Raw genomic sequence first — 13,187 nt, 5'->3', positions numbered from 1 at the left:
ACTATCATATTGTTTCATGTGGTTTTATATTGTAATGGTGCTTTGTATTGTGGCATTTCCATCATTGTAATTTTGCATTCCTGTGGTTGCTGTTTACTCTGTGCTTCTTTCTACATTTAGCAACCACCACATGATGCTTTAAAACCAGAAACTTTATTGAAGGAAATATTGTCAAACATGGTGAAACTCACTATGGTGCATAAGTGGGATAAGTCTGCAATAAACAACCGTCAGACACCCTGAACAGTTCTCCCTCTAAATAACTCAACTCTAAATTGCTTTTCCTCCATAGTGTAAGGAAAACATTGCAGCCTCACAGTGTGAATTGTGCTCTCAGATTGTAGAAGTAAAAAAACAGGCAAACCAACATGTTCCCTTGGTTATAGTGCATCAAAACAAAGCTGTCAGCTCGCGTCCCTACCCTCCATAGCAGCTCATTTGTAGCTCCAGCGTCAGGACATATTCACTGATGGCAGAGCATTGCCACTTCATTAGCTCCTTCTCTCTGCGTGCATGTATGTTGGCCTCCATGGACCTCGTTCTCTCTCCTACACCTGCTCGCCCTAAAAGCAACCTGGGGTACTGCAGGAGCAGGTTTATTTACATATCCACATCCCAGATTCCATTAAAAAATCCAATGGCAAGTCTCTAAGGTGGTGTCTCTTCGCTTTTTGGCAACCCTTGAGGGCGGCTTCAATGATGGCTCCATTCCTTATAGTCAAAGGCTTCCACTGTGGTGGTTTCTTGTATATTTTTAGGGTTCTTTATCATTTTTTATGTCCAGTGTATTCCCAAATGTTACACTTAAGAGACTACATGGATACATATATGAAAACCACGCCTTGAGAAATCTGCATGCAGGCGAAGTTCCTGCTTCAAGTTTAGTTTTGGACCTACAGGGGCTGAATCAAGGACAAAATCAAGAGAATGTTTTTGGCACTGTTTAATGGATTCGCACAAGTCAAATACTTTTAATGATAATCTATTTTGGCACAGTTGTCCTGCCATTTACTACTGATGTGGTAATGGATATAACATCAGACAAAAAATACTGAGAGGACTGTGCTTTAAATTGTATTGATGCTTTTTTGAACCCTGATTAAAATCTGTGCGCTGGCTCAAAATTGTCCCCACTGAATGTTTCTGCTATATTGAAAATTCTTCTTTATAAATGCATCCACTCTTGGACTTGAACAGAAAATGTAAATTCTCTTAGCATCCAAATGAGCTGTATAAATCCCAAAATGTGTCAATTTCCTGCTTTAGAATGCTTTGTTTTGTTGGCAGCATTGCTGTATCATCCAGGTTGTTGCTTAAATAGAAGACACAGAGGAGCTGTCTGGCCGTAGCTCTGCCAAATAACACACAAGAGAAGTTAAAGTCCTTGGAATGGTCATTCTCTGAGTTGGTGCCACTGGTCTGTGCCTGACTGGAAAGACAAGGTAGTAATTGGTTCTTAAATGCTGCAGGTGCCTGACATTAATAACTGAGCTCCACCTGCCACTTGGCCTCACTACCAGTGCACCAACACACTGGATCTGTTTGTGCTGAAGCACAACAGCCAGTGCCTACACCCAGGTAAATTCAGGTTATGACTGAAAACTGGCATGCTATCAGAGAACTTACAACAGGTTGTTAAAGCTTGTTGGAAGAGTTGCAACTGAACATAATGGTCAAAAGATAAACATGCACTTTCTCTAAATAGGCTTATTATTAAATGCCAAATACAGTAGCATCCTCTTCCATCTAGTTCCATAGTGTAAAAGAGTGGCAGACTTGAAGGCACACCCTGTTGATTTGATTATAATTCAGCCCACAGGCCAACCTGTTATGACTGATTACAAAAGTTTAGCATAAAAACCGTAGAGATAACCTGAAACGGCAGATAGACTGTTTCACATTTTTATAGTATGGGGATATATAATTTGGCCAGCACCCCATACAGAGTGTATCAGAAGAGCAGAGACTTTCAAAAAATCCTGAAGATTGATTGGATGAAGTCATTCATTAAGTGCCAGTTAGAGCAACAAATGAGTTGTAGTAGGCATGCTCCTGCCAGGGTAGTAAACAAAACAGATCAGTCTTGGTAGGCACCTGTTATAGCTTTTCACTGTCAGTGGAGCCAGTTGGTAAATTAAACTCTAGCCAAAGCTGGCCAAGAGAAGAGCAAAGCAAGCATTAGTTCTCTTGCAGACTAAGTAAGATTGTCCTTCAGGATTTCCCCATATTTTTCCACATTCGTTTTACTTTCTACCTTTACAAACCTTTTAGAGCTGGCTGCTGAAAGGCACAGCATGATGCTGCCACCACCATGCTTTACAGTGGAGATGGTGTGTTTGTGGTGATGTGCAGTGGTTGGTTCTCTGCCAAACATAGCGTCTTGTCTGATGGCCAAAAAGCATGATATTGGTCTCATCAGACCAGAGCTTTCGGCAGACTCTCTTCGAGATTTAATATGAGGACATGTGCCATATTCCTTCAATTTCTTGATGTTGGACTTAACTCTGTTCAGTGCCTTGGAAATGTTTTTGTGTCCCTCCCCTGACTTGTGTGAGTTGCTTGGAGTGTTCTTTTGCCTTTGTGGTGTAATGGTAGCCAGGAATATTGATTAACCAGTGACTAGGCCTTCCAGACACAGGTGTCTTTATACTAAAATCACTTGCGACACATTCACTGCACTCAGTTGATACCCATTTCAGTAATTGTGAGACTACTAGCGATTAATGACTGGACCTCTACTTTAAGCAGTGTTACAGTGCACTGTTTACGTCAGAGGTCGGAAACTACAGAGTACCGAGCTCACTTGAACACATCATGCAACCTTTTAGACACTGCTGTGAGCTGAGCTGTGTCTGCTCTCTCCTCTCCTGTACAGAGTGTGATCAGCTCTCTAACCTCGCAGTCTCTCCAGTTAATCCACATTATTCTTTGTTTTATCCCCCTGTTGTTTTCTACGATAAAATGCCGCTTGATTAAACCATGCTGGTTTTTAAATCTCTCGTTTATGGAGACAGCAGCGCACACTCGCCGTTGCGGAATGCCGTGACGTCCTTTCAGACTCGTTGCAGAAAAGTCTGTTACGGCTCTGATACTACCTCTCGATCCGGATCAGAGGTGGGGCGAGATCGACCCCCCATTGCGAAAGTGTCGCTTTCATACAGAACAGCGTTGCGCAACGAAGGCGTAACAGACACTGAAAAGAGAGGCAGTGTGAAAGTAGCTTAAGAAAGTGGAGTCCCCCCAGGACCCAAGAGAGAAGAAAACGTGACACACTGCTGCCAAAAATCAATATAGATTTTAATTGTTTCATTGATAATACCCTTAGAAAAAAGCCTATGCATGCTTTTCTCATCAAAAAATGTTTGTATAAACTACTATCTTTGGCGCCCCCCCTGGGTCCCAGACCCCAGGTTGGGAACCATTGGCCCAGGGCATTGATGAAAGCTTTAGACAAAACATTTTAATATTGTCATTGACATTATTGATTTCTTACCAAAAATGTTCAAGCAAATTGTCGCTGAATTTCACACACAAGATAAGATATGTTTTTACTACAGACCTGACTATATAATCCCAGTCTTAGCCTTGCTTTGGCTAACCCAACCCTGAAGGATATATCCTACTCTTAAGCTGCAAGCGTCCACATCCTTTTTTGAAGGTGCTGACTTATTTTGTTTCCTGTAGGGTGCTTACAACTACTTAATTGAGTTTTGGAACAAAACAGTTTAATTTAAGACCTACTTTAGCATCAGGACTAAACCAGAACTTGTAGGTGAGACCACCAACACAATAAGCTGTCAAGGCGCAAGATGTTAAAGACTTTCTTTGTGTAACTTTTTTGGGGAAGAGATTAAAAATAGGCTTGGATTTAAAGCAAAATTTGCTTTCCCTTTTTCCCAAAACCAACAGCACTACATTCAGGGTTCATAAGGGACATTAGGGGCAGATTTTGATTTCTGATATTTCATCCCGTAAATGGTTCAAATCCAATTATGAGTGAACATTACATTTCCTGAATAAAGCTGAATATGTCCTCTTGCTTTTGGTCAAACTCTCTGTGGTTTTGTCAAAATTTGAGCCTTCTTTTACTTTAATGCAGTCATTTGTTCTGCTGTTCATACACCAGAAATAACACAGAAGGAGAAAAGAAGTGGCTATGTTCCCTGGGACTGTAATAATATCCTGCAAACAAAACTAAAGCCATTAGAACTCTTTGCAAGATACAAGACTCATAAAAAATCCACTAAAAGCAGCTCTAAGGTTTCAGTGTTGAATTCCAGACCAAACAAGTTGTGTGTCTCTCAGCGAGACTGTAAACCCCTGACAGTTCTTTGAATGTAAATCTCCAGATGAAAGCATCAGCTAATGCTTAAACTGTAAACAAAGCAATGCAAACATGTAAATTGTGTTTTATGGCGGCTCTCCACTCTACCCATGAGGCTCTCTCTCTCTCTCTCTCGAGCTAAACAGCAATGCCTCTCACTGTTGACATCATTCAGCTCCTTCTTAAATGACACGCCGAGGATTTGGAGGCAGAGAAGTTTTATTGTCGCCACCCTAGCATCCCTGATGCCTCGGATCTCTGAATCTCGCTGCACATTAAAAATTTATCCAGCCGGCTTTTCTGTGCGGATAATAAAAAGACAAACACGCACACATACACAGACACTAAATCAGAAGCCCCTTCATCTGGAGCCTCTATCGCTACGTAGCATGGTGCTGGCAGCTTTTCCAGGGCTTGTTGATGTGTTTTTTTAAGCTATGCACTCTAAGCTGGACTGTTAGAGGGTCAAGAGGTCACTGGCAAGTTTTTTAATGAAGGCACTTTTCCAAACTGGAGTGCATGCATGGAGATGCTTTTACTTTGAAGAGACTTTTCACTGAAAAATGTGTTTTCTGGCTAAGGAGCTCAAAAAAATCAATTGGTTCTATGTTCATAACAACACAAATGGCTGTATATTTCTACACTTTTTATCATAAACCACCTTGAATGCTCTATCTGTGCTTTCCTTGCATGTGTTAGCCATTTGTCTTGTCAATTACAATGTGTACCTTCACTGTCTGTGTGCACGAACGAGAGCCTCTGATTACCCCACTGTCCGCCGCTTGTCGGGGGCCACTTTGTGACCGTGCCGTGGGCGACCAGATGGCTAATTGAGCACTCTGTCATGTCACCTCCCTTCACTGGGGACCGAGCCAATCAGCACAGGCCAGACTACTCAACTGCCGCCCCCACAGACATCACAGTCCCATCTTAACAGAGTCCAGCTTTAGGAGCCTGGAGGGACCGTTTTCATAGGCTCACAGAGAGAAAGAGAGAGAGCGAGAGAGCCTTGTAACAACTGATACAGCATCAAGCCACCGCCTTATTTACATTCTCACAACCTGAGTGCTGGGGGGAAATGTGTGGACTCACTTCCCTGCAGTTTGCTGATTAAATTCTGTCAGGTTCCATGTATTTATGATGCTGCTACTGGCAGACACATTGTTAGATTCAAAACTAGATTACAAATGTTACTAACTATTGTCATCCAGGCTCCTGATTGGCTCTGCAACCCTGGCAAGTCATCAGAAAACTATTTCACATGTTAGAAATAGCTGCAGAGCTTAAAATGTCCACATCAGCCCAGGTTTTTTGTTTTGGTTGCAGCTTTGCTTGCAAGAGAACTCATAGATGAAGGCCTGTTTGTAGGCTGGTTTTTGATTTACACTCCTCATTTACAACAAGCATGTTGAAGAGCTGTTTTCATCCAATGATTTCATTTGAAATTGACATTGATATCAAGATCTATTTATACAAGAGAGAGACCTGATAACAAACCACATTTACAACATGCAAATGCAGAATAAACAAGTCAGTCGTCAGACACATTTTAAAATTGATTCACATCATTCAGAAACACCATCCTTCCAATCTGTGTCTCTTATTTTTCGGTTTTCCTTTATTTGTTTCTGTTTAACCAGGAGATGATATGATGATGTTAAAATGATCCTTTCCAAGATTGTCCTTGGTAGCAGCACAGAAAAGTTTCAGTGGAAATTGGATTTCCACTAGAAGGTATTTCAGAATCAAGCATTTCTTTTAGAAAAAGAAATTGCAAATTTGTGCTTGTTTCTGTTTCCACTTTCATGGAAGTACAACCCCAATTCCCAAAAGTCAAGGCACTGGGTAAAATGTGAACGAATGCAGAATGCAATGATGTGCAAAACTTATAAACCCATACTTTTTCACGGTAGCACACAAACAACCTTTCAGGGGCTGGAACTGACACATTATACCATTTTATTAAATATATTAGTATAGTATAGTTAATAGTAATATAGCGATATATTGATATTTGATATCCTTCAAAATGCATTTGTAAGCCTTAAACTTGTTCTTAATTGTAACAAAACAAAATTTATGCTTTTTTGCCCCCAAGCTAAATATGTTCCTCTTAACTGTCTACATTTATCCACCCACACCACACCACCCACCTTGACACCTCTCAGAAGACCTCTGGGGTTTACTGGTTTAAAACTGGTGCCATCAAAAAATCCTAAATATCATGTACAGATTTTCTATGAAATTTCAAAACGTTGCATCTAGTCATTATTTGGGGACTTCTGCTACTTCCTTTACCTAAGCAGTCAGATGTTGGAGCTGGGAATGACATCACAACTGGTCAATAACATTACTGGGTATAAGGGGTCTTTTTAAAGAGGCAGAATCTCAGGTGTAAGATGGCCAGGGGTTCACCAATTTAGGAAAACCTGCATCTGAAAATTGTGCACTAATTCAGAAGAATGTTCCTCAATGTAAAAGTGCATTATTGCACTCCATCTATAGTACATAATACAGTCAAAAGATTCATAGAATCTGGGGAAACCTCCGTGAGCAGTGGACAAGAGTGAAAGTCAATATTGGATGCTTGTGATCTTCAGGCCCTCAGGGGACACTTCATTAAAAACAGGAATGATTCTGCACTGAAAATCACTGAATGGGCTGAGGAACCCTTCCAGAAATCATTGTCTGTCAACACAGCTGGCTTTGCCATGCACAAATGCAAGTTAAAGCTGTATCATGCAAAGATGAAGCCTTATGTGAACACAAACCAGAAACACCACAGTTTTCTCTAGGCCAAGCTGAGGCAAAATGGAAAACTGTTCTGTGGTCATATGAATCAACATTTAAGATTCTTGCTGGAAACCATGGGCACTGCAATCTGTGACTAAAGAGGAGAGAGGCAGTCCTGCTTGTTTTTAGCACACAGTTCAGAAGCCTGCCCCTCTGATTGTATGGGGTTGCATTAGTGCCTATGGCATGAGCAGCTTGCCAAATCTCTTTCTTATTGTTGAATCATGAACACTAACATTAACTGAGTAATGTGAAACCTACAGGTCTTTAGATGTTGTTCTGGGTTCTTTTGTGGCCCACTGGATGAGTCATTGATGCGCTCTTGGAATAATTTTGGTAGGTCAGCCCCCTCTGGGAGGGTTTACCACTATTACAAGTTTTCTCCATTTGTGGATAATGGCTCTCACCATGGTCCACTGGAGTCAAAACATTTAAATGTGACCAAAAAAGTGGGCAAATATTCACAGCGCTGTGACTAATTTAGACAAGCAGCTCAAACAGAGCTCAGGAGTCTGCCTACTAAATGTCTTTTGACATGGAAGGTAATGGGTATGTGCGTTCCAGCGTTTTCTGGCAAATTCAAACTTAGTGACAAAAACTATATATTTCTGTGATATTTCCAAGATGTTGTATTTGATAATCTCTTGGGATCTGATTAAAACAGTGTATTCCTTTATTATTACCTTTCTAGGAGACTGATTTCCAATAATACGCCGATACACTTGTAGTATTTCACTGTTCTTCAGAAGTTCTCATTGTTCACATGAATTATTCCGACACAATCCAAACAGAGCGCTCTCACAGAATGAGGCGTCTTGTGTAAATGAGCTGATTGTTTTTCTCTCTGGGTTGATATGTGGTACGAGATGACATGCCGCCGGTGTCAGTAAAGGGTGCAAATGTCGCTTCAATTAAAAGTGGTTTCAATTAAAGTTATTTTACCTTGTTTGATGAGAGAGCTGGAGGTAGAGAAGATAAAATCGGAGAGATATTGCCAGGGCCCTGGCAGAAAATTGAACCTCAGAATTGAAGCTAATTGAATTGAGAACGATAAGGTTGATTGTAGGGTGCTTTAAGCTTGTAGGAGAGGACGAGTACTGGGAGTTGAGGGAGGAAGGCTCCTTATTTAAATGGACAAAGATGAAGAGTGTAAAGCTCATTTTTAATGGATACTGTACATGGAGGTTTAAAGCTCTCTGAACACCTTATCTTTGACTTTTGCATGAGAAAAACCCTGCGACAGAGTCCCGACTTAATAAATGTATAATCTTGTTTTCTGCTGCTTGTGGGAAGGTCAAAACTCACGTTCAAGAGCAGCAACCAAAAAGTGGGTGGGGGTTTGGCGTGTTGCTCAGGGACACTTAAACAAACAAACAGTTTGTGGTTGAAGGACGATCTATTTTAGGGGGGAGGTGGTTGGAAGATTGAGAGTGGGATAAAAATATAGAACTGCATCTGGGATTAGCGATAACATCCTGAAATCATTCCAAATCCAGACCTGTTTTTGGGACAATCATTTGCGATGAAGAATATGATTGACACATCTTCGGAGCTGGAAATGTTGACTGATGATATCTGGGTAATGTATTGCAGCAGCAATACAAGTGTGATGCTGTGTCCTACTAAGTGAACTGTAGGAATTGCATCTTTGATTGACTACCATGTTTTTATATCATTTTACACTCATTTTTAAATCCTGACATAATAGAAGTAAGGCACTTTGTTTTCCTTTTTTTTTACCTCAAAAAAAAAAAAAAGAAGATTTTTAGCATTTCATGCTCTTGATATGCATAATGGAATACTCTTAGCCATAGCATACTTAATAAACATAAGCTTGTCTGTATGTTGCTTAAGCTGTCAAGTGAAAATCTATTTACGGAGCACATTTTTATCAACGCAAGTCGACCAAAATGCTGTCAAGGCTTAAAACACTATAAAATATCAACAAAGCATGAAAAATAGCATAACTAATACTAGAAAAGCACTCGGAGAGCGCAGACCTCTGTCATTTGTCTTATCTCCCAATAGTAAAGAATCCTTTAAAAGATTCGTGGATCCAGACGGTGATCCGGATCACTCCCAAAATCTTATCAGTTCTTTCTTATGCCATTTCTGACATTTCCTGATTTTGATTTCATCAATATCCATCCGTAACTTTTTGAGTTATGTTGCTAACAAACTAACAAACTAACAAACCCTGCCGATCACATAACCTCCTTGGCGGAGCTAATTAACAAGTAGGAATGTGACTGTATCAGAATCTCATAATACCTTCATAACAAGTCCACTGTACGGTGTTTAATGTGGTATTTAAAAAAATTGATTAAAAAAGACTTGAAAAAAAGTGATGTTGGCATTTATTAAACAGTTAAACTTTGAATATTACAATTTGTGCAAAAAGTGCTGGACATGTGCATTAGGTTTAGATTGTAAGTTTATTCTTTTGCTCCAGATTTGACAACCACTGAGTGATCTTTTCACACATTAAGTAAAAAGAATGAAATGACTCACTGCAATATGGAAAAAAAACAACTGATCCAAAGCTTCATAATTACAAAGCTTTGACATTCATTCAGGTTCCCATCCATCACTGATGAACTGGCCTTCAGGCTCTGCTTCATCTACTTGAAATCAGGTCCGTATAATGTAACCTGATTTGTGGCCAAATATCAATGTCAGCAGTCCAGGAAACAGCACAGACCAAATGATCCCTAATTTAAGCAGACATTAGGCTTTCTTTCTCCTGTTTTCCACTACTGCAAGCAGAGCAGTTGTGTCACGTGCTAAAATGTCTGTGCAAACCCTCTGTTGTGTGTGTAGCTCCATCATTTAGGGACTGGTAACTAAGATTAGCACCTTCATGTAAGGGTGCCAAAAAAGGTAGGACAGTACGGGTCAGCCATTTGGGACCCTTTCAAAATTGTCATAATGGAAAGGCAAATAAACTGAACCAGACTGCTCATTGGGAACAACTTATTTGGGTTCTGGTTTGACTCCTCAGTGAGGCCTTTCAGACTGGCAGGGCTCCATGCTGAATCTGGTTCCTGAACCTAATTTTGAACTGGCCGGCACGTTTAACCGGGAAAAAATTTGGTTTGGAACCTGAAAAGTTGGTTCTCAGATGGAACCTAAACATAGTCCTCATGAACTGTGACATCATCAGTGGGTGATGGAAGAAATGACGAAGGTTGAGTTTTCTCGAATGTCATACTAAATAAGTAATAAACTCATGAAACTTGAAAGATGAAATAGCTCCTACTTTGGCTCTGCTTAAACTGGTGTGAATGCGGCTGATTCACCAGAAAGCATCAAGGTTCGTTCCAAAACAGAGCCAGAACCAGAACTGTGTCTGTCTGACAGCACTAAGTAAAGATGACTCACTGGCTGTGAGTCCCACAACAATCACTGCAGTCTGGGAACTAAACTACTCTTTAGTCTTCTCAATGCACAAACTCCAACTGCACAAATAAATGCTATGAAAAGAGCAACACAGCAATATACAAACCACACATTGTGGACTTCGAAGAATGAAATGAAAATCGTACCACAGGAAGCCAGTTTAAACCTTGTCCCCCTTGAAAAATTGCACCGGGGCACCTTATATACTGGATGTTACTAATCTTATTAGTTCAGGCTTGGGCTGTATCTCCAACAGTGTTCCTATCTAGGAAGCAGAGCTTAAGTTAAAAGGAGGCTTAACCAGGTTAAAGTGGTATATCATCCAACCAGCATAGGCAAGTTGACTTACAAGGATAACTCAAGGTTTGCAGTGTTAGCAGTCCAAACTTTAGCCACACTTTTCAAATCCTATGTTAAAATTTCTTTGATAAATTTTGTTGGATTTTGACCCTCTTTTGAGTGTTTTCTTGCCTTTGTTCAGGTGAACTGGTCTGGGTATAAATTTGTGTCTAAATGACTTGGAAACTAGCTGCCTTGAACAAATCAAGCGTTTATCATTAGTTCAGGCAGGCCACGGAGTCAAGTGCTGCCATATAATTGAGATCAGCTGATCTCAAGCTAGTTCTCATTAGCGGATGGCCAGCTGATTTGCTCTGAGCACACAATTGGCTATACGCTCTAATGCTGCCTTATTTTAGCTGCTCTAGCCTGGCTATGCTCTGCCGCAACCCTCCTCCACCCCAGCTCCCCCTTTATTCCGTCGCTACGTTAATCAGTGTCATTCTTTCATGTAGACTCATTGAAGGACAGGGGCATCCCAGAATATGAGAGAAAAGATGGGGTTTTGATTGTATAAATCGTTAGTTTAACTGACATAATCCAAATTATTTGTTCTCTCTAATTTTTTTTTTTTTTTTTAGATGCTTTCTACGGGTTCAATGTGGTCAACCTAAATACAATGTTAAATTTGAGTGTAAATGTACGAGTAACAGTGAAATGGTGTGAATGAAGTACCATTAAGTTCACTGGGGAAAACCATTCCCCTGCTCATCTGCTGTCCCTCCCTCCCCTTTGCAGATTTCCCCAGGCTGGAGCAGTGGTCTGATAACACTTTGCTGTCAGACGCTTTCCTCTTCATGGATGGCTTCCTCTACATCTCCTCCGGCCCCATCAAGACGATGCCGGACCGCCGTGGAAGAGATGGTAAGTCTAATTCCCCGTTTTGCAAAACCAGCGGCAAGGCCAATCAATCCATCAGCCCATCTATAAAGCAATATAAACTGTGCGTTTGTCAAAGGGTCTACTCCAGTTAAGCACTGATCGATCAATCAGTGTCAGTCTGTCAGCTGTCAACCTGCCAATCGTTTAATCTGTACACCAAACAGTCCAGTCAAAACGATCAATGCATCTGTCTTTCAAACACGTTCTTCATCCGCCCTCTGGGAATACTTGTCAGACAGGCGTTTGTTTTTGGACGACCCAGCAGTGAATGCTCTCCGGAAGTGCAAGGGGAATTAGGGCCAGGTTAAATAAATTTACATAAAAAGGAATAAAAGATTTTCAATTTCTCTCTAAATCTGAGCTTCTTTGAAAACTTCTGAATTTGTCTTCTTTTGTCTTGGAAGGCAGTTTAAAACTTTTAATCAGGCTCAGATTCACACCCAACCTCCTGCTCTGCAGTGGTCCCACTTCTCCCAACAGCTGGAGCGTTTCTGGGGCCCATGGGTAATTAGGAGAAGGAGCCGGCTTTGGATGCTGCCCCTGGGGATGGGGGTTATCAGTAAGGTGGAGGAGTGGGAAGGAGAATGGGGGGAGAAATCTGGGGGAAAAGAAGGTGGGAGACAGCTTGCAGGTAGCTGCCACTAGAACGAGCCGAATGCCCTACGTCTTTGGCGAGACATCCATCTCTATTTCCATCACCCCACACATGCTCAGCTCTCATTGGTGGGTGAACATGCCGGCTAATGAACAGGGCTGAGGTCTGGGAAATTGCCCCTTAGAGGAGACTGGGGAAAATTCTCACCAGTGTCTGTTGAAATTCTCATTATTTGGAGAGATGGAATTCATTTCCATTTCATTTGTTGAGGGATGACTTCAATGTAGTGCAATTTGAGCTTTAATTTCATAGTTGCTGGGCCACCGTTTCTACTGCTTATGTTAATATTAAAGTCATCAGTATAACGTCTGAGGTCTGGGAACATGAGCGCCTCATGGGTCAAGGAAACAGCTATAGTAAGACAATTGTTTAAGGGAGATTATCTCAGCTGTTTTTAAATGGAGGTAAATCTAAACATGATGTTTTTGAAACAATTGGCCTCATTCAACAACTGTTCTTAAGAAGAAATTTGTTCTTAAAACCCTCTTTTGCAGTTTTTAGATGATTCTCACATTTATTTTTGTGTAATTATCACGCTAAATAAAATGTAATCCACAATAAGCCTTTCTGTTTTCATCATCTGATGCAGCAATGAACTCTATGAAGTCACCAGTTGACACAGTCACTAATTAAACCGCTACACTTGGAGCATTACGTCTGAGCTGATCTGTTGTTCCTGTGATTACTGATATTTATATTACGTTCTGATCTCAGAATTTACATCATAATAACCTCCTCAAATGTTGCCATGTTTGTAGTTTACATTCCACACCACAGATAGCTGTATCCAGCCTG

The 13,187-nt window shown here is 40.8% G+C and overlaps 1 protein-coding gene across 3 annotated transcripts in view; it reads left to right on the top strand.

The window, feature by feature from the left end:
• arap2 (ArfGAP with RhoGAP domain, ankyrin repeat and PH domain 2) overlaps positions 1 to 13,187 on the top strand; it is a 232,484-nt gene that overhangs the window by 134,295 nt on the left and 85,002 nt on the right. For all 3 annotated transcript variants that reach the window (XM_041778717.1, XM_041778719.1, XM_041778718.1), the window contains exon 15: positions 11,594 to 11,719. In XM_041778717.1, the coding sequence (XP_041634651.1) occupies positions 11,594 to 11,719 (126 nt within the window). The remainder of the gene's footprint in view (positions 1 to 11,593; positions 11,720 to 13,187) is intronic.

The sequence above is a fragment of the Cheilinus undulatus genome, linkage group 22, assembly GCF_018320785.1.
Source record: "Cheilinus undulatus linkage group 22, ASM1832078v1, whole genome shotgun sequence".
Classification (NCBI taxonomy): domain Eukaryota; kingdom Metazoa; phylum Chordata; class Actinopteri; order Labriformes; family Labridae; genus Cheilinus; species Cheilinus undulatus.
This window is presented reverse-complemented; position numbering and strand designations above follow the sequence as displayed.